Source organism: Taurulus bubalis (assembly GCF_910589615.1).
Source record: "Taurulus bubalis genome assembly, chromosome: 16".
NCBI lineage: Eukaryota > Metazoa > Chordata > Actinopteri > Perciformes > Cottidae > Taurulus > Taurulus bubalis.
Window position 1 is genome coordinate 20,487,028 of NC_136604.1, and position 21,823 is coordinate 20,508,850.

At 43.2% G+C, this 21,823-nt stretch overlaps 3 protein-coding genes across 3 annotated transcripts; 1 reads left to right on the plus strand and 2 right to left on the minus strand.

Moving 5' to 3' along the window:
* Nucleotides 1-273: 273 nt before the first annotated feature.
* LOC306748339 (putative histone deacetylase 1-B) lies at nt 274-5,172 on the plus strand (the record flags this gene model as incomplete). The annotated part of the gene is made up of 12 exons (XM_079231498.1): nt 274-322; nt 1,225-1,337; nt 1,623-1,740; nt 1,834-1,908; nt 2,178-2,316; nt 2,803-2,944; nt 3,037-3,129; nt 3,216-3,324; nt 3,417-3,797; nt 3,882-4,037; nt 4,146-4,191; nt 4,328-5,172. The coding sequence occupies 12 exons, from the start codon at nt 274-276 to the stop codon at nt 4,353-4,355; spliced, it is 1,449 nt and encodes a 482-aa protein (XP_079087624.1). The 3' UTR covers nt 4,356-5,172.
* Nucleotides 5,173-6,325: 1,153 nt separating this feature from the next.
* eif3i (eukaryotic translation initiation factor 3, subunit I) lies at nt 6,326-9,919 on the minus strand. The gene is made up of 11 exons (XM_079232288.1): nt 9,819-9,919; nt 9,518-9,610; nt 9,344-9,431; nt 9,187-9,252; nt 8,954-9,103; nt 8,024-8,151; nt 7,420-7,530; nt 7,216-7,305; nt 7,055-7,128; nt 6,865-6,957; nt 6,326-6,771 (listed from the first exon to the last, which is right to left on the minus strand). Exons 1-11 carry the CDS (start codon nt 9,819-9,821, stop codon nt 6,690-6,692), a joined length of 978 nt encoding a protein of 325 aa, XP_079088414.1. The 5' UTR covers nt 9,822-9,919; the 3' UTR covers nt 6,326-6,689.
* Nucleotides 9,920-10,325: 406 nt separating this feature from the next.
* txlna (taxilin alpha) lies at nt 10,326-17,610 on the minus strand (the record flags this gene model as incomplete). The annotated part of the gene is made up of 10 exons (XM_079231921.1): nt 10,326-12,094; nt 12,622-12,717; nt 12,821-12,913; nt 13,007-13,081; nt 13,166-13,285; nt 13,901-14,095; nt 14,265-14,435; nt 16,117-16,208; nt 16,303-16,557; nt 17,157-17,610. 10 exons carry the CDS (start codon nt 17,608-17,610, stop codon nt 11,780-11,782), a joined length of 1,866 nt encoding a protein of 621 aa, XP_079088047.1. The 3' UTR covers nt 10,326-11,779.
* Nucleotides 17,611-21,823: the final 4,213 nt, after the last annotated feature.

Below are 21,823 nucleotides of genomic sequence, written 5' to 3' on the forward strand. Positions count from 1 at the left end.
GGAACATTTATATAAGCAAACATCTAGAATAATCAAACAATACTACTTGTGAATAAAATACCTAAATACATCTAATAAATAGCTCATACATCTGTGTCAGCTTCCAGTCTAGACACTCTGTCTGGTTTGGAGCTGCAGCTTCGGCGGTCCTCGGTTTGTATCACCGGCGCCTCCCAGCCGGGCGGGTGAGCGCTTGTGATTGGTTGACGCGGGGGCTCACACTTCCGTGGTGCACGAGAAGGAGCCGTGTTGGTCGCTGAGCAGTCGAGTAAAATGGCGCTCGTTCAAGGAACAAAGAAGAAAGTTTGCTACTACTACGACGGTAAATATCCAACGCGTTTCTTTCCGAATGAAGCGGCATTGAATGCGTGAAGATGTTCAGGATATTCTACGTGTTTTTTAATTTATTTATTTTAATTGTAATAGTGAGCACGTTAGCTAGCCGGTGTAGCTCGCTAACGTTAGCTCGCTAGCTAAGTAGCCGGGTAGCATCCAGTGTTCATCTCGGTTTCAAATTAGAATAACCATAAGTATTTCATTAATGCAATTTAAAGAAAAGTCTGTTTTGGATTGTGCTGTGTGGTAATGTGTTAGTTTTGGGAACGAATGGAGTCTCACATCTAGGTTACCGTTAACGCCGGCGCTCATCTTACCGGTGTTACGATTTAACAGGCGACCGTGTTAACGGGTGACTTTCATTGTGTAGGTTTGTTGTCAACTATTACTTTCATTATTTAGAGAAACGTTACGTTGTGAGGCATTTCCTTCTTTTTTTTTCATCCACGTGTGAAGCAAAAAAAAATGACCTCACATGCTGATGGTTCTGCTGCTCACACGTTTATATTAAATGTGCTCATTGTGCGGCTTTCACATTTAATTTGTCTTATTTATTGTATGTAAAAAGAAATAATAATTCCATACGTTACTGGCACTTATGATCATTGTCTCTTGTGCTGGCAAACGAGGTCTAGGTCAAGTAGCAAATTAATAATTCAAGCTACAGTTCAGCAAATGGCCTATTTATACATCTCATATTTTAATATCCGGTCAATGTTTGAGTGTTGAGCTGTATGTACTTACAATGTAGATAAACTAGACCCGTTTTGAATGGAGTTTTGCACCAAGTTGTTTTTGCATGGGAGAGCCGAAATGCATCGCAGCAATAGGTTTGCAAGCAGATTCTGTCATGTAAACTTATCCGGATGATTCTTTTCTGTTTCAAAGGGGATGTGGGAAACTACTACTACGGCCAGGGCCATCCAATGAAACCCCACAGGATTCGTATGACGCACAACCTCCTTCTCAACTATGGACTCTACAGGAAAATGGAGATTTACGTGAGTTACAGTGCGCCACACAAGCACCCACACGTTTTATGTTATGCTTCCTCAAGGGAATATTACGAATTAATATTAGGTTGCTGTTAGTTACTGTGATGCAGGTATTTTTCATTTAGTCCATTAGTTTGTTTGAATATTTGGATGATTGTGTACACATAATAGTGAACAGAGACTAGCCGTGCTAAGGTTGTGAGCATAAAACGTGACAAAATCCGACAAACCAATGGCTACTGTTGAATGATGAAGCTCACTCGTCCTCATCCTCTTTCTTTCTGCTTCCAGAGACCACACAAAGCCAGTGGTGAGGAGATGACAAAATACCACAGCGACGACTACATTAAGTTCCTGAGGTCCATCCGACCAGACAACATGTCTGAGTACAGCAAACAGATGCAGCGGTGTGAGTGTCCGCTTTTACTGCAATGGACGCCGAAATATTCTTAACAAGGGTTGAATTTTATTGCCGTTTTTTGTCTTGTTCTTTTTCTTACAGTCAACGTCGGAGAAGACTGTCCGGTGTTTGATGGTCTGTTTGAGTTTTGCCAGCTCTCAACGGGTGGATCTGTCGGTGAGTTATGCCAACCGCACATCCCATAATCCCCCTGGTGCAGCAGCCTCAGTGGGACATTTATGACGTACATGGAATAAATCAGAAGTGAAGCCCTCAATTTAAACTAGCTAACCCAGTCCTACTTCTGGTAGAACCGGGGAGAATACAGAATCCCCGAGCACACATGCACATTTATCAATGTGAAGACTGTATAGGAGATTTTGATTAACACACCAAAGTCCAGTTAACCTTTATTGTATCTTTACTCTGTTAATTTCTTTCTCCAGCTGGGGCATTGAAGTTGAACAAGCAGCAGACCGATATCGCCATCAACTGGGCCGGCGGACTCCACCACGCGAAGAAGTCCGAGGCCTCTGGGTTCTGCTACGTCAACGACATCGTCCTGGCCATCCTCGAGCTGCTTAAGTACGCTGCTGCCTTCCTTTTTTAAATCCTCTCGCTTTAGAGCAATACACCCGCCTGAATTAGAAGGTGGTTTCACATATTGTTCAATGTCCCTTTTACAAGATTTAGATTTATGACTTTGCCAACACACACTTTATAATAATGTTGTCAAATACCACATTTTCCCATAATAAGTTGTTGGCGTGTGACCAAAACCTTTCCTAAATATTCATCTTTTGTCTTTCCAAATGTTGGCCCCTTGTGATTGGCAGGATAATATTTGTGAATCATTTTGAAGGTCACTTCTTAACCGTATTAAAATATGAAATAGAGACCACATCTCTTTTAAAGTAAGACCGACATGGCTCTATTATTCTATCGATGTAATGAGAAATACAGTCAGCTGGGTTGGGGTTCTCTCTACTTTCTTATGTTCAATGAAAAATTCAGCAGTAAGGGTCGTAGAAGAAGGATGTTTGCTAACTGGATGCTCTCTCTCCTCTCTAGGTACCACCAGAGGGTGTTATACATCGACATCGACATCCATCACGGCGACGGCGTGGAGGAGGCCTTCTACACCACAGACCGGGTCATGACTGTCTCGTTCCACAAGTATGGGGAGTACTTCCCGGGCACTGGAGACCTGAGGGTACGTTTGTTGTTTCTCGTTGTCCTTCTAAAGACCATCTGCGTAACGTGTGCATACGCGTGCTATAATTAAATTATCTCCGCTGTGCACAGGACATCGGAGCTGGAAAGGGGAAGTACTACGCCGTGAACTACCCGCTCCGAGACGGCATTGATGACGAGTCCTATGAAGCCATCTTCAAACCTGTAAGTCAGCTTTTATTTCGGTATTATGTAGTCACAATCACTCTTTTGGACGAGGCTGTTTATACGTATACTTTTGTGTGTGTTAGATCATGGCTAAAGTCATGGAGATGTACCAGCCAAGTGCTGTTGTGCTCCAGTGTGGAGCGGATTCTCTTTCTGGAGACAGACTGGGCTGCTTCAACCTCACCATCAAAGGTATGAACTCAATACGCTCACTCAAAACAACCGGTAGAAGTCCCTTTGTGCTGGAGTATTCAGTGTGTGTGTGTGTGTGTGTGTTCCTCCAGGCCATGCCAAATGTGTGGAGTACATCAAAAGCTTCAACCTGCCCCTGCTGATGCTCGGCGGCGGCGGCTACACCATCCGCAACGTGGCCCGCTGCTGGACGTACGAGACGGCCGTGGCCTTGGACTGCTCCATCCCCAACGAGCTGCCCTACAACGACTACTTTGAGTACTTCGGGCCCGACTTCAAGCTGCACATCAGCCCGTCCAACATGACCAACCAGAACACCAACGAATACCTGGAGAAGATCAAGCAGCGTCTGTTCGAGAACCTCCGCATGCTGCCCCACGCCCCCGGGGTCCAGATGCAGGCCATCCCCGAGGACGCGCCCCACCCGGACAGCGCCGACGAGGAAGAGGAGGACACCGACAAACGCGTCTCCAGTAAGCGACTTCTACGGTTGAGCCCTCGAACGCCGCCGTCACGCCGTAGTCCATGTGTGTGAGTTTTGTTTCCTGTGTTTTCAGTCCGGGCCCACGACAAGAGGATCGCCTGCGAGGAAGAGTTTTCTGACTCAGAGGACGAGGCGGAGGGCCAGGGAGGAAACCGCAGGAACACACTCAACCACAAGAAGGTGAAACGGGTGAAGAAGGAGGAAGAGAAGGAAGGAGAGGAGAAGAAAGGTACGACTTCTCCACAAGCCCACAAGCCCACTTGGGTATTTATTGATGAATCTGCGGTGATTATTGTGTAATAACATTGTGCTGATTGATTGTTTTTCTGCCTCTTAGAAGTGAAAGAGGAGGAGAAGGAGGAAGAGAAGATGGACACATCAGGGTAAGAGAAAAAAATAACGGCATAGGTACAAAATCCACGGCCTGCCACTGCTTTAAGTATATAGTGAGGAGTCAAGGCATCGGGTGGCATTAACAGGAAGCGCGCATTTTGTAAACGTCTGAGTTGTTTCTTCCAGACCAAAAGAAGAGGTGAAGACGACTTGAAGTGCGATACGAGGAGGAAGGAAAGGAAGGAAAGGTCGTCCGTACCTCCACTCCCTCGCTCTCCTGCTGTGACAATAGGAGCCTTTTTGTATTCCTGTTTTATTCTGTGTTGTTACAGGCGAGCCTGGTTTACACTGTATTCTGGACATTTGTCACCAACCTCAGTGAAACCCCGGTCGAGTGGGCGTGGCACATCCACAGCTGCTCATCTGATCATCAGTTTGGCCCCTCTGTCCTCCGTGTGGAGCGTAAACCCCACCCCGCTGGAGCGCCCAGGGGTATAAAACAAATGACACACAAATCCTCTTCATGTGAACCAAGTAATATTAATGTGAAGAAAAGGTTTACTGTTCCTATCATGGCGTTACAGATTTAAATACCTGCAGAGATGTGGATGATTTATAAGTATAGAGCTCGCGTGCAAAACAAAAAGGATTTTGTTAGTTTTTAAACATCTATTTATGATACTGGAGGATAACAAACATTTGGCTTGTTGTGTTGATTTCTCAGTGAAATGCATGTTTAGAATAATCTCCTTTAGCATGTATATATTGCTCCCTCTGCGCGGACAGGCCGGATCTATGCTCCGTAACTTATTTAAACTCATGGACCCTTTAGCCCGTCAACCTGTGATCAGTGTTTTGGTTTTCCTCCCCGAAGTGTTTGTGCGAGTGGTTGTTGAGGTTCGGAGACGTCTGGAAGCGACTGACTTGTTTTGGATATTTTGTACCGTTATACATGAAGGTGGAGTGAGCTGGTTAAATGGTTTCATCCTTGTGAAATGTGCATTATCAGAATTTTTTTAATAAAAATATAAAGAAATGATCCTCGTCCAAGTTCTTTTTTTCACCCTCAACAGAAAAAACTAATTTATGTTTGCTGTTTGTTTTTATTGCAAAACATTATGTACTTTATTTATTATTTCTGGTAAATCAGACAACTTGAGTTCAGTCATTTTATGGTGACCTAGCAGAAATGAAATACACTAACATTTCACTTATTTGTAGAATCGGATTTAAATTAAGAATTGGGCAGCGACCCGTCACCTCTTCTGACCTTATTTTAAGTCATCTGAAAAGTACACTGGTTTCAGATCAGTTGACGGGTGGATGGACTAAGTGTGGTCGGAGTAATGAAGCCTTACTTTATAACCTTTGACACTTATGGTTCACTATACTGTGTCTTTGGCATTTTTTATAACAAAATAAACTGACTTTATTGACAATTTAAGACATACCACCCTGAGCTTGTCATTAATCGACTTATCTTCCGTGCTGTGATTTCATCACAATATACTGTTAACATACAATCTAATTTAACACTACCATATCAAAACATTGGTGCTGCGAACAGATCGGGGCCAGTCTACATCCGCCGCAAACTAAAAACACTTATTTTTCGACTACACCTTGAATAAAGGAAGTAGCACTTTGTAGTTCTGCTTTCTTGATTCTAGTTCTGAGTTTGCACTTACTGTAAAACACTTTGGATTAAAGCAGCAGCTAAATGTAAATAACTTTGCTGCATCCTCTGAGTCTTTGCTCTCACAGGTTTCCATGGACCCTGGTTACACCGGTACCATGTATTCAGTGTATTACTCATTTCTATAACTTTTACTGCATTTATTATCATTCTACGAAATCCACTGCTGCAGTTAATAGTATTATTTTTCTATTACCATGAGTTCCACTACTTTTACAAGTATAATTTTCTGACAGTTTGACAACTTTGTCCTATGACTTTTTAAATAAACTGATTGTTTCAAGACATGCTATACTATTGCAACTAAAGGTTGACGTTTTAAAATATATATATATATACACACACACACCAAGATATTTTATGCTTCTGTGCGGGCTATAAATACGATGCATCAGGAACAATGTAATTGGTTGTCCTGGGTCATTTTTAGGACGCTTCCGTTTCATACTGCATTATGTTAAAAGTTGCATAGATCACAGAGTCACGACTTGAATTCAGTAATTTTATGGTGGAATGGCAGAACAGAAAATATCTCAAATCAAAGCCTACTTATTTGCAGAAGCAGATTAAATACACTTGGGAGTTTGGGGTTTTGAAGTCCGGTCACGATCGCTCCGCGGATCCAGGGTACAAAAATCGCTTCTTATCCCAGAAAGATGTTAGAGGAAAAAAAAAGAAAAAAAGACTTTAAAAAAGAAACCTTCTTGTCTCTGAGATGCCGTCTCCTCCTCGGACCGCTTTACCTTTATTTGAAGCAATTGGTGAAAAGACACTGATGACAGGTCGGGTTTAGATGAAGGGAATGAGGCGAGAGGCGGTTAGTAGACGGAGGATTCTGTGTCCGTGTGGTCGTTACGCCTCCAGCTCAAAGTCAAAGTACTGTGGGTCAAAGTGATGAATCCTCGTGTATCCGTCCTCTCCTCCACTTGCATAGCTGCAAACGAGAAGGGGAAGAAACGTTAGCCGCGCCGCACGCAGGAAACCTTTCCACCAGACTGCTTTACGCCGGTCAGTGCAGCGGCCTCACCTCTTGCCATCGGGGTGGAACGCCACGCAGTTGATGGGGCCGAAATGACCCTTTACTCTGCCGAACTCCTCCTCGTAGGCGGCGTGGAAGAACCTGAGGAGGAAAACGCAGTGTCAGCGCCGGCCCCCGCGCTAACGTGGAATCGTGGCTCTTCCGTGACCCGTGAAGTGAATGCACGCGTTCAACTCACCTGGCCTCAAACTTGCCGATCCTAGTGGATGTAGTGGTGACCTCCATGGCCTCCTGTCCACCTCCCATCACCACCTGGAAGTCAGCGACCAGATGAGGTTCTTTGGTTGCATTTTACAAAAGCAACCGTTCCTGTTTTTAACTGAGCGAGGCGGTACTTACGTGATCCATGATGGGGGAGATGGCTGCGGAGTTGACGGGTCTCTCCGTCTTGAAGGTCTTGATGTGATCCAGGGAGGCGGAGTCAAACAGCTGAGAGGCAACACACAAAGTATGACATCAAACAACAGGCAAGTTAAGATTATAAAACAGTATTTACACCAAATAAAAACTACATGTCGTGTCAAAGAGCCAGGAGAGTCGTACCTTGGCGGTGTTGTCCTTGGAGGCGCTGATGAACATCGTCAGATCCACAGATGTCTGGATGTCGTTGATCTGCTTGGTGTGCTCCTTCACCTTCTTGATGATCTCTCCGTCCTGCCAACAAATAACAACAGCAACAACTTTAAAAACTTTTGTTTTAAAAAGGCATGGCTTGAAATCACACATTTATGTTTCATCTTCTTAATCACTGCAATATATTTCGACATATTTGCTGGTAAACTGAAGGCATTTCCCCTTCCAGTTAATATCTGACTACGACAAGATGAAAAATGCACATTTGACCCTTTAAGATAACATCCCGGTCATATTGTGCATCTATTTATAACAACACATCTAATCTAATACATTTTTAAATGTATGCTTGTACCAAATAATTCCAACCACTAATATGATCAATATATAAATCCACCACTCTGCAGCTTTTAGAAACAAGTGAGCCTTTTTAGCGGTCCAATCAAAGACAAAGGATTTGATTTAAATCCCTCTTGTAGATGTAAATACTCAGTCTCAAAGTCCAGAAGCTAAAGCAGCGCTAGCTTCCTGTCTAGCTTCCTGTCTAGCTTCCCGCACGCGGTGGCTGACCCACCTTGGCGCTGAACTGGTTGAACTCTCCGTTCTCGTGGCCAGCGATGACGAACTCTCCCAGCGGTCCCCACACGGCACTGGTTATCTTGTGGTCGTTGCACGGTAACGACAGGTAGGGCTGGTTGTCTTCTGCAGGGACAACGAGGGAGAAACTCATTCAATACGCCGCCGATAGGAGACGCATGTATGCTGAGGGATCTGCTCTAGACACCATTACTGTTAAACACATAAATCACCAGATGGCTCAGAAAGCGCGCCGTTAAATATTTTCTCTTAATTAGAAATGACTCTTCATACAGTGATGTGCGACATCATAACTTTGTGAAATAAGGAGGAATATTGCAGTTTTAAAATTAACGCCAAATTCAATATTTGCAATGATGAATGCTTTCCAAAAAAACTGATATTAATTTGCATTAATAAATATCCAACTATTGCTGCCATTGTTATAAAATAAAAAACAGCCACATAAGATACCACTTAATAGCAACTAATAACAATAAAATGTGCAGTAATTTCTTTATAGTATGTAACATGGTCATCAGATTTAATGATCTAATTCCCCAACAATCAAAGGTTAGACGTGGCCGCCATGTTTCTTTAGTCTAGCAGACACTTTTTACAGAAAATAAAGAAAGACATCTCTGTGCATTAGGTAACACAATAACAGTTTATGTATTCATACGGAACCTTTTGTAATATTCTGTGTAATTTGTATTTTCAGTTTATTACTTCCGTGTTAGAGTACATAATAACCTGCAGCCTTTTGAGAAAGTGTTTGTTAAGTGTTCCTACAGTGACACACAGAAGTGCTTGAAATGTTCTTTATTTTGGTTGGCAGTGTGCAAAATGTTTCCTCGACCCCCAGAGGATTTTGCCGTTGACCCCTTTGTGTAGCGTTAACCCCCCGTGTGCATTGTGTGGTGCGCACCAATCTGCTGTGGATCCCTCAGGTCAAAGAAGTTCAGGAAGCACTGGTAACCCATCTGCTTGTCTGTGGAGAACATGATGATGTTGCCGCTGAAGTCGAAGCCGCACGTCCTGACAGCAGAGTTGGTCTCGAGCACAGCCATCTGTTTACCTGTGTGGCACAAAGACACCTGGGTTAGGAAAACACAAACACACACACTCCTTGTCCTTGGACTGCAGCTCGTCTCTACATACCGGTCTGACAGTCCCACAGTCGACAGCTGTTGTCTGCAGATCCCGTCAGTACGTTCTTCGTGTCCCCTGAGAGAGTACACGTTAAGGAGCCCAACAGGTATGAACACGGCTACACAAACACACACAGTGCATTGCATGTTTGGTTTAAAAAAGATACAGTCACAGTCGACACACCACACGGCTCCCGTGTGTCCATTGTAGGTGCCGAGCCTCTCTCCGTTGACAGAGAACCACACGTTGGTCACCTGCGGATGCAACAAACCGGTTAATACCAAACAACTGCGGGCGGAAACACGTGATCGCGGCTGAGCGTTGTTTTAATGGCTCTCACCGTGTCTTTAGCCACAGAGAAGAGCAGGTCTCCTTCTCTGTTGTACTTGATCTGCGTGATGGACCGCTCGTGGCCCTGGAGCAGGATGGGTTTCTGTGGAGAGGAGAGGAGAGCGCGTCGGCATCCATTTAGCCCATAACAGTTTAGCCCGTTGCCTTCAAATTAGCAGGTGGCTAATTATTAAGCTAACAGGCTACATACGCTAGGCTAAACCGGAGCTAACGGTCCGAGCACGAGACTTGTCCGTTATTATTCTGAGCGACGTCACTGGCGTCAGACGGTCACGAAGAAGTATACCAACCATGTTGTTTTCGCCAGTTAACTGCAAAGCAGTCGGTCCAGTATTTAGTTCACCAGACTCCCGTAAAGAGAGAAAAGATCTGCACTCGTGTTTCAGAGCGCCGGGGCAGCGGCGGAAGAGGAGGATGACGTATTTCCGGCGCGGAATGGCAACAATAAAGAGAGCGCGCCCTCTAGTGGTGATGCTGCAATACTGCACTCAAAATGGACGTGACGCACAACCCCTTTAAAAAAGGTGTTTAAATGGGATTTAAATGAAATATAAATTAATATATTAAAAATGTAAAGCACACTGTGTGCTACTAGAAAAACGGCATTAAAAAAACAGTTATAATTATATGAATATCTATAAATAATTAACAAATTGTTACATGTGTATTTTTGAAGACGAATCAAACTCATACAAGGTTTTGTCGTCTGCAGGTTCCTGCATTTGCATACCCCTCTCTCTCTCTAAATCGTAAGTCCTTTCTAATTAAGACAACAAGGTCAATCACCAAACAACGTACATCGTTACATCTTTTATTTAACAATAAACTAAATATACAGGGCCAGATAAAAGTACTGCAAAAGACAAAAGAGGAAACATCTTTGGTTCCTTCTCATGGTCAATGAACCTCCACATCTACCGCGGGACCAGAGGCGTAATGATTCGTCCCGTGTGACAAATGGAAGATACTGTGTCGTTTCTATGGAAATTGAAAATGACTCTACGGTGACACCAATGCTACATATTAAGTAGTACATGAGAATGACTGACGAGAAAATACACGTTTGGGAGTCAAACTACAATTCAGAAGTCCAATAACATTCCCCTCCCCCGCCTCAGCCTCTGCACCATGTGAAAGCACCAGACGAATACCAAGAGGCATTTGATAAGGTTCCAACCTAAGCAAAACAATAAAGTTCTGCCTGTTTATACAATACATCCATGCAAGACAGTGGAGATCGTGAATATACATTCTCAGCTAAGTGCTTGTCAGTTGAGACTGCCACAGAATAAAGAAAACTGAAACAAGAGGCAAGCGTTGCATAGAGGTCCTTAAACATTCTCAAGTTGAAACCTGATTACAAGCTACTGCAATTACCAGGGCTGGGAGGAGACAATCATAGCCATGAGAACCACACACACACACACACACACACACACACGCGCATCATACACACAGATGCACAAAAGAAAGTTTCAAGTGGTCGTCATCATAATGTTTTAAGCAGACTGAAAAACAAGTAAAAATGAATGCAGCTTAACAACAACGGAACGCAGAAAGGTTAGGAATGAAAAGTCAACATCTTTTTAAAATAAAAACAGATTTATCTTATTAGTGGTGCTCTGTAAGATACATACATTTCAATATCAGAGATTATGCTTCAAAACAATAAATACAGACCAGAAGAAGAAGCAGCGTGACGCAAACGTGAAAAAAAGAAGAAAACATTGGTCCACAAGTAAGAACGGGAAAACTCTGAAACTGAAAAAAATAAAAGCGAGTAAATGAGAAATGTCCTTCAATAATTTTGTAGAATTCTATATAATTTTTTTTTTACGTTATTAAGAATTTCACTGGCCAAAGAAATGATCATCTTCACATCCCCGTTAAGACTTCACCTGAAAGCAGGAGCGGTCCAGTTAGGGTTTAATCACTGTGACGTGTTCACACCGTAAGTCTGATTTATTTCAGTGTTTGACTGAAAGTCACGTCTCTCTACAACTGCTTGTGTTTTCGGAGCGTCTCCTTTAATCAGCGCCGTAACGAGGTCGTTCTCAGTAACCGAGTAATGGTGTGCATGTAAAATGTAAATGTACTGACGGGTGAGGCACGATCTAAAGCCTGCAGGGCATGCTGGGAGGACGCAAGTCGACCGTGGCGTCTGGGCCGGTGTTTCGCGTCGCTTCCATCCAGCGGAGGAGTGATGGCTTGTTGTCGGGCGGCTTTGATGCTGGAGGCGGAGGGAGGAGCTTCATTCCTGTGCAGCGACGGGCCGACCGGCCTCTCCCGTGTCCGGTCCGGGGTCACAGTGGCAGGACTGGGAGCAGGGGGCGGCGTCCGGGACCCGGTGGCCGCTGGGCTCCGGCAGAGAGTCTGTGGGCGGCGGGGACGGGGAGTCGGCCCCCGGGTCGGGGGAGGGGAGTCCCGCCGCGACGCCGTCCTGGCCGCTGCAGGTCTGGACCTTCTTGTTGAGCTCGTTGCGTTCGACCTTCAGCGCCCGCCGCAGCTTCTCCAGCCGCTGGACTTTACCCTGGAGCGCCTCGAACTCGTGGTCCCGCACAGATTTCTGGAGACAAAAACACACACGTGTCAGCCTGTCTTGGCGTTACAGCGGACACAATCTGGTTTAGGGTGTAAAAAAAACTTGTTATAACATTTCCAATCCCATTTCAATCATTTTTATGAGGAAAATTACAAAGAAATAATGAACTAGCTCTGTCAAAATCACAACCTAATTTGTTTTTAAGTGAGGTGTGTGCAGAACATTCATTAACCAAAGTATTTGAATAACAAATGTATGATCTGACCTGTAAAAATAAAATAATTTTAAAACTACGTACAGCTTTCATCAACTCATGCATCCTGTGTGAAAGTGAAGGTTTCAGGAGCGTTTATAAAACAGTTTCTGACATAATCACTACAGACTTTCATTTGAACTGAATACTGATCATTAAAAAAACACATTTTCTAGACCTCTAAAAGTGGTTGGTAGTTGTGTGCCTTCCGTCATATAATAAATGAATGTAAAGTACGATATTTCATGAGATCAGAATCAAAGCGACACAAAATACAGAAAGGCATCTTTGGCTTCACCTCCTCCGACATCTCCAGCAGAGCCTTGTTGCTGCTCTCCCACCTGGACCGATACATGGCCGTCTCCTTCTCCAGCTTCTTGATCTTTTTAGTCATCTGAAAACACGAAGAGGGAAAACGAGACCGTTCACATCTGGAGAAAACAAGAAGTGAATGCAATTCCTCTTTCCCTCAACCTCTCAGTCACGCCTCGCCTCACCTTCTCCATCTCCTGCTTGAATGTGGTGAAGACCTCGTTGCTCTTGGACAAGGTGGTCTGAAACTCCTCGAACTTCTCCGTGTACAGCGACAGCTGTAACGACCACACAACAGTTTCATCACATCAGGACGAGAACGCGTTCAAGTCGAGCTACAAGAAGGTGAAGAGTAAAGACTGAAGGGAAACCTGCTGTTTGAGGTGAACTTCCTGCTGCTTCATCAGCTCACACATCCTCTGAGACTCCACCGCTTCTTTCAGCAGCTGAGGAGCCGATAAAACACGGGAACATTGAGGTAGAGAAACAGTGCGTCCTTTTGTACACGCGTGCGTTCAGAGGATACTTACAAAGTGTTTCTCTCTGTCGTGGCGTTCCTCGGACTCCTTCAGCAGCTCCTGAGCCTGTTGCAGCTTGGCGTCCACCAGCTGCTGCTGCAGGTCTTTGTGCTTCACCACTTTGTCGATGTGCTGGTGGACACAGAGAAATACAAAGGCCGTCACGCACGCAGTAAGAAAAGTGGGAAATGTCCCGTTGCAGAACGACGGCACTTAACCCTCTGGGGTCGGAGCTCATTTTCTCGATTTTACATAATTTCTTAAAATCACTTTTTATAGGCACTTGCATATGAAACATACTCATGTGTTGTATATCAAAATGTGCAGAACAAGCTCAGCTCTCTATATAATGAGGCACCATTGTCCTAAGGCACAAGAATAAAGTGATACTATGGCCCTAATGCAAAAAAATGTAAGCTCGATTTTTGAAATTCTTCATATCTCTTGTGAAAACATAACTTTACTCATGTGGACGAACTGTCTTGGTGATGGAAATTGGTTTACCAAAGGTCTTAAGTTCACAAAAGCAGTGGAATATATGAATAAAATTGGAGATAAATGTGAATAAATGTCTAATACCAAAATCTGTATTATCGTTTTTTGAGTAGAAGTGTTGACTGTCACTACTTTCATAAAAAATGAGAGAGGGACTGAGATGAAATGGGACTGAGGAATGAATTTGCGCAGCTATTAATAGAAACGTCCCGTAAACTTCAGGCGCCGCTGTGGAGGAACGTGCACACGAACCTCCTCTCGCAGTTTGTACTGTTCGTAGAGCTTCTTCAGCTTCTCAGCCAGCTCGGTGTTCTCCTGTCGAAGGCTGGCGTTCCTCTCGTTGTGCTGCTCCATCTGAGCCTGGATGTCGTTCAGCGTCACCTGGAAATGGGAGGTGACTTCCTTCCTTTTCTCCTCCTCCAGACGCGTCCTCTGCACCCCCTCCTCCTGCAGAGGGACGGAGGTTGAAGATGTGCAACGAGAGTTAAAAAGGCGTGCTCCTCAGAATCATCTTAAAGCGACCGAATCTGTTAATTCAGAAAGTCACAGCAAGACATTCCTCTCCTTCTCTAATGCAACTCCACAAACTAGTTTCGATAGATAGCTGCTGGGTTACCTTGAGCGTGCGGTTGTGTCTCTGCAGCTCCCGGCACAGACTCTCCAGCTTGCTGCGCGCCAGGAGGGCCTTGCTGTGTTCGTTCCTCAGGTTGTCTTTCTCCTGCACCACCTGGTTCTGCTTCTTCTGCAGCACGCGCATCTGCTTCTGGGTGTTACGGTGCTCCTCCAGCTGTCACACACACACACATGCAATTTACTGTCGAGCAACATCGGATTGGCTGAAAGTCTCCTTCCTTTGATGTGATGCTGTTTGTTGATTACGTGCATGTTCACTTTACCTGTTTTGGGTCATAGATACTTGTCATTTAGTAACGTTTAAAACAATACTATTACCATCTGTAGTAAACTACGACTGTCTTCTAATAAGCCGCTTATAAAGTAGTAGCGTCGTAGTATAATTACTGGGTATTATATATGGATATTGTAATATGAGACCAAGTATCATGCATCCACATTACTGATGATTTATTTTAAAAAAACAGCACAAACCCTGTGATATCGACAAATCATCGATAGAGGGATTTGTTGGAAAATATTGCGATATTTGATTTTCTACAAATCCGTCAGCCCTTTATGTAATTTGACCTACATGAGCCTGACATGCATCCTCTGTAATGCGACTACAGCACATGAGGCATACATGACGCAACATGACGCACACGTGATGCTACATGATGCATACATGACGCATACATGATGCTACATGACGCATACATGATGCATACATGACGCATACATGATGCTACATGATGCATACATGACGCTACGTGATGCTACATGATGCTACATGATGCATACATGATGCTACATGATGCATACATGATGCTACATGATGCATACATGATGCTACATGATGCATACATGACGCTACGTGATGCTACATGATGCATACATGATGCTACATGATGCTACATGATGCATACATGATGCTACATGATGCATACATGATGCTACATGATGCATACATGACGCTACGTGATGCTACATGATGCATACATGACGCATACATGACGCATACATGATGCTACATGATGCATACATGACGCTACGTGACGCATACATGACGCAACATGACGCACACGTGATGCTACATGATGCATACATGACGCATACATGATGCTACATGACGTACACATGATGCTACAACAACACAGAGGCCTTTCTTCTACTTTCAGCCTATAACGGCACTGCGGACCAATCTTCATCCATCAGCTCTGACACGCAGCCAAATCACACACACACACACACACACATCAGCTTCTTCGAGCTCACACACCTCCCAACACATGCTCCGCCTCTCAAACACACACAAGCTCACAGCCAACATAGAAAGACTGAATACAGCACACGCAGCAGATCATTTGAGGTCATTCTCGGTGCAGCAAAGTGCTACACGACACCCGAGCATGGATTGAGTTCATCAGACAGAGCGCTGCATTGCACCACTCTGTCTGCCCGACTGGACATTGGCAAAGAATTCCCACTGAGCCTCTGTGTCCCAACTCAGAACCCAGGTGACGAGTCTAGAGAAGCATTGTCCTCTTTTCTGTTTGAAACCAGTGTATTTTAGAATGTTTAGAGAAGAGATTGTGCATTTTAAACAAAACAGTATGTGGTTATTTCTATCTAGACTATTGATCATGCAAGTGGAAAGATCATTTCACAGATAATAATTGTCCTCAACTACTAATTTTGAATAAAAAAGACATATTACATTCAGAGCAGAGGGGAAAGAAAGTCCTTATAATTTACATCCACTCTAGAAATGTCTTAAAGATCAAGAGCGGTGCTTCAGGTGAGACTTTTAGGAATGAAAAAAAAAAGGAACGCCATTTGCGGGACACACTCACCAGCTCAGCATACTTCTTACAAAGGCCTCCCAGCTTTTCCTCTGGGGTGCTCAGTGTGTTCAGAGTCTGCATGAGAAGAGTGATCTCTTTGCCTGCACACACACAGACAAGCAGAGACAGGACAACATCAGAGAGCCCTTTAAAAACACATAACTGGTGACTACTTCGTTTGGAAACACTCCTTACCCAGACCCTTCACTTTCTTCTTATCCTGAGTCTTCTTCGGCTCCTTCTGTCCTCCGGCTCCGTTGACTTTTCCCTCCGGCTTGCCGTCCCCCCGTGCTTTGCCCAGGCCGTTGAGCTCGGGGCTGTGTGACTGGCCGTTGGGCAACGTGCTGGCGTCGTCAGAAATGGTCTCCCGGCAGTACGTGCTGAGGATGTCCTCCAGCTGCCGGCTCAGCTCCTCAGCCATGTCAGCTTGAGAACGTGTCGCCTCTGCAACTGACGCAGTGGGAAAAAAGAGGACATTTTTAGTGACTTTTTACTCAGACTTGGCAGAAAGGTTGAGCCACTTGCAGACATTTAGTCTGTGTTTATAGCACAACGACCTCTTAAAATAGTCCACATGCGCTGGATTAGTCACAAATATTGCACCATGTGTATGTTGTGAAACAATCATTTGTGAAAACTGTAAAAAAATAACAAGTAGATGATGTTTTTTCTGAAAGCAGTCGCACAAATATAATTTACCGGTGTTTTTGCTGAGCTATATGCATGACTAGTGAGAGAGGTAATCCAATTATTACAATTGTTACTGAAATCATGACCTCTGCGTTGGGTTAATAACATCGACGACGCTCTACACGGGTAAATATAAGTACGCCTCACGTAAAAATGGAAAGTTTTTGAGTGGGATTTGGTTTACAGTTTTAATATGCAAATAGTGCAAGACACCGATATCAATCACTGTTGTTATTAGATGGTGATCAATTACAAAAATTGCATTATAGAATCACAAATCAATTATTTGCCATCGACACTGACAGGTAGACAACAGAGTCCAGTACCACAGAGAGTCCCGTCAACAACGTACAGCTCACCTGGTAAAGAATTTAAACTTCCGGCCTCGTCAACATGCGGCGGCGTGTCCGTCTGTGACTCTGACTCTTTGGGGCTGTTGCTGTCCACACTGTCCTTTGCAGCTGCAGGTGACTCCACCCCTTCAGCTGCAGGTGACTCCACCCCTTCAGCTGCAGGTGACTCCACCCCTTCAGCTGCAGGTGACTCCACCCCTTCAGCTGCAGGTGACTCCACCCCTTCAGCTGCAGGTGACTCCACCCCTTCAGCTGCAGGTGACTTTATCCCTTCAGCTGCAGGTGACTCCTCCTTCCCTTCAGCTGCAGGTGACTCCTCCTTCCCTTCAGCTGCAGGTGACTCCTCCTTCCCTTCAGCTGCAGGTGACTCCTCCTTCCCTTCAGCTGCAGGTGACTCCTCCTTCCCTTCAGCATCCCTGCAAGCCAGGTTGGCAGACTCTTCTGTGTCTTGTTTTTTCATCTCTGTATCTGTCACAGGTAGAAGCAGAAATACATGTATGAAGTACACACTTTAAAATGGCACGTATTTCTTGAACACGTACAATTGAACTATTTCAGTATTTGTAACTCATACAAATGAGCTAGCTAGTGAACTATAAAACACCATAAACACTTATTTTTTTAGACCCCAAACTGGCCCAACTGTAAGGAAACAGCCTGCCCACGTGAAACCGCAACCGACTCCCCAAACTGACAAATACACCTGCAAGTCACGTGGCCAACTGCGGCGGAGAAAACGGCGAATGTCAGTTTTAACTACGCTCTAGCGTTCACGTCACGTTAGCTAGCTAGCTAGCTAGCTCCTCGTTAGCCTCCAGATGCGGCTAAACGAGCTCGCGCGACTTGTCGTTGGCGAACAACGGGTTTGTGTTTAAAGGACACGAGCCGTTAAACACACGCGACGGCCCGCACGTGCGCTAGTTTGTGAATTATGCCCCGTGTCCTCGGGTGTTAGGGAGTTGTTTACCTTCGGGCTCGAGGAGGAAATAGCTAGTGTGTCTGCGAACTGCGGGTTTCCACAACAGCGTGAGCCAGAAAAAACACTTCCGGTCATAACTTTGGATTCTTCTTCTTCTTCTTCTTCCTTGTAGTTTTTAAACGGAGGTTTGCGTCCCAACCTGATACTTTATCGCCCCCTACCGATATGAAAAAAATATGAAAATACATTATTTTATGTAAAAAATAATCTATTTATTTTACCTACAACATATATAAAATAATGTATATATTATACATATTTATATATAAAAAATATATATATATATTTATATAAAATATTTATAAAATAAATATATTTCTATGAAATAAATATATTTATCTAACATTTCTATAAAATATATATATATAATAAATATATATACACAATAAATATTTATACACATATATGACAATTTAAAACAATATTTAGATAGATAACATTAGTATATAGATATTATCAAATACTAATAATTATTCTATTATTCACTCTGTTCATTGTCTTATAATTTTTGTATGTTCAGGTATTAAAAAAGAGGAAGATCTATTCTCACCACTTGCTACTAAAATGGAATAAATTAGGTTACCAAATTAGCTTAAAATGTGGTTACTACTCTCCCATGAAAAGAGAGAAATGAAACTACCTGAATAAAATACTGGTGCTCTAACTACGTGGCATGTTCCTATTTGAGCTTTAAAACATGAAGCCCTTGAAATGAAACGTAATAATCATTTCATGTCAGGTCTCACAGCTTAGCAAATCTTTTTTCCCCACACACAAAAGGAGGAAGATCCCACTTTGACATAAAGACACACCTTTACAGGCCAACACGTTGTAACAGTAACATTCCTCACAATGCACGGCATGTTTAAAGATGAAACATTTGCATTAAAGGGTTGCAACGTAACTTTATTCATTTCGTACAGTATTTCCACTGAACAATTTTTAACTCAATATATTTTTCCTTTACATTTTTTTTTTTTAATATTGTTGCTGTTTTCCTGTATGCACTTTTTTCATGTTCATGTTTGTGTGTCATGTTCAGTTGAAGTGTTTAAGTTTCTCGTCACTCATTCATACCGTCGGTAAAGTCAAGTCAAGTCACAGTTTAAAGATGGGTAATTGAGCAAATGAAAAAAAAAAATGAAAAAAATCATAAAACAAGAATAGAGAAAATAAATACGTGTAAAAGAAATGAGAGGACCAGAGCAGAGAAAACACCAGGACTGGTCAGTGGTGGCGTATGAAAAGTATTTTTTTTTTTACAAACATGTAGCATTGTAAACATTTGTAGCATAGACAACATTTTACTCGACCGAGCCGAGCGCGGCTTCAGATTTTTGATATAGACACGAACAGCTTCTAGGACGGAAGACAAGTCAGATTTGAGATATTTAGTGATGTGTGTTCGCTCCCCTAAAAAGATAACGAGGATCCTGACGAGGACAAACTCTTTACGCTGAACACAATTATCCAAAAATATAGCCCAGAATATCCTGATCAGGAAAAAAGACCAAGAGAAGCAGAAAAGGCTTGTATCCTCAACTCCTATTTATTTATTTTTTCCGTTTTCTGTCTCCATGTGACGTGTTCTAATGAGGCTTTTGCTCCACTTCTCAGAAGTGATTAGAGTTGCATCTGAATCCCTGTCAATGTATCAGAACATACATATAGATTAACTTATAATACTTATTTGTTGTTTTTTTTTGTTTACGTAAATCACTGCACAATTTCTAAATCCCAGATTATTTAGTTTTTTTTTAAATCTTAATAAAAATGTCCATTAGTTGCCTCGGGTAGCTTTCACCTTCGAGGAGCCGTTTTTGTGGGCGGATCTGATTTTGGACAATATATTTATTGCAGTCGTCAGGATTACTTTGCAGATTTCTTTAACAGTACTTGAGAAAAAGAAGAAGAGCGGGACTGAGCTATTGCAGCCTCTAATGAAAAGAAGTTTTTTTTAGCGATCTCTCTCAGTCTGGGTCAAACCGAGCCGATTACACGACGTGGAATATTGAAAACAAGACATCTGGTAAATCATTTCAGCCTCCGGGACGACAGAACTTTGGTAAACTACGACAACACGGTTAGTACCTGCAATTGTCTGCTATGATCGTCGCTTAAATTTCCACAATTCGCATCATCCAAGTCCTACAATACTTCTATCAGCGCCGAGTTTCTAAACATATTACACTCTGCCGTTTCCACCGCGTGAAATTGTTTCTGCGATTCCAAAAGCAGCTGCAGCGTAGCGATGCACGGTGAAAACCACGAGGTGTAATAACGGTGGATCATCAGAATAAAAGTAGCCGGAAAGGCCAGTTTTTTTAGTTTTTTTTTTTTTTTTAAACGTAGTTACTCAAGTCGTTTTCCACCACAGAGACAAAGTACACTGCCTTAATTAAATTCCTTATTTAGGCGCCCACAGTAATGCGTGCCGCTGTCCCAAAGAAACAATGGCAAAAAATAATGTCACTTTTAAAGATAAGGAAAATAGAGCAGCAATGTTCTGCACAAAATGTGTGCACATTCAAGTAAATAAAAAAAATAAAAAGAAAGAAAAAAGAGTCAAAGACAGATACGTAAGAACCTCCAGTCTTTGTTGGTCGGATTGGCACTTTTGTGAATAGGAGTGCATTTTCATTTTTCAGAAATATAAATAGTATTATTTGTTTCTTTTCCTGGTTGATGCACTGTTGTTGTTGTTTTTTTTCTTTTTCTTCGAACATTGCAATTCTGGCGTTATTTGTAGGCCAAGCTCAGAATTCGCCATGAAATCGAAGACTTCGGTTTCTAAACGCCGCTCTACGCGTCTGTCCTGTAGAGCGCTGCGAGTTCTTGATGCTCAATTATTCATGATTGGAACTCTGATGTCTACTGGGAGCGCTGGTGTTCTGTGGACCAGCAGAGCCTTCCGCCAACGGACCAATGAACGGGTTCAACCTTATAAATGCGACAATGGAAACCAAATCAAGGGCTGTCTATCGACAAAAAAACTCTTTGATGAAAGTGTATTCCAAGTATGGACACTATTCAGATTAATCCGCAGTATTTGTTTTGTTGAGATTAAACATAATTCCGTTCACAGTTTCATGATTTAAAGTCCGGGTCGGTTCAGCGATCCACACAACGGAGGCTCCCAGACTCGGATCGGGACATACGGTCATAGAGTCAATCCTCCTCTTCCTCACACGTCAGTCAAAACATCACACAGCCACAGTTCTGCTCAATCCACGCGGCCCACGAACGCTGACCCCAGACCAGCTCTGGCGCTGATCCGAGGTCAGGGTTCACGGGGATAATTTAAACCAACGTAAGTCATGTGGCTAGAAAACAACAAGAAGGAGAAAGTAGGTTTCCATGAGACCTCTTTGTGCGGCGAATCAATTGAATGAGCAAAAAAAAAATAAAAAAAATCTGTTACCGTCTCAATTAAAACAGAAAACAATCTTGAATTTAAATCGAAAACAAGGAGGCGACATTTTCATGAATATAGAAAATTATACAAAGTGCTGTCAAATCAAAAACAGCAATTCTCACTCTGGAGAAAAGCGAGATTCAAAATAAAAGTTTGAAAGTCTATGGAAACCATTTTGTTTCTCGCCGCTAGCCACTCATCTGTGAGAAGTGTGTTGTGTAACAGTGTCTGCTGGTGTTGTATGCAAGTGTGCATGAAGTGTGCGCAAATACATATACT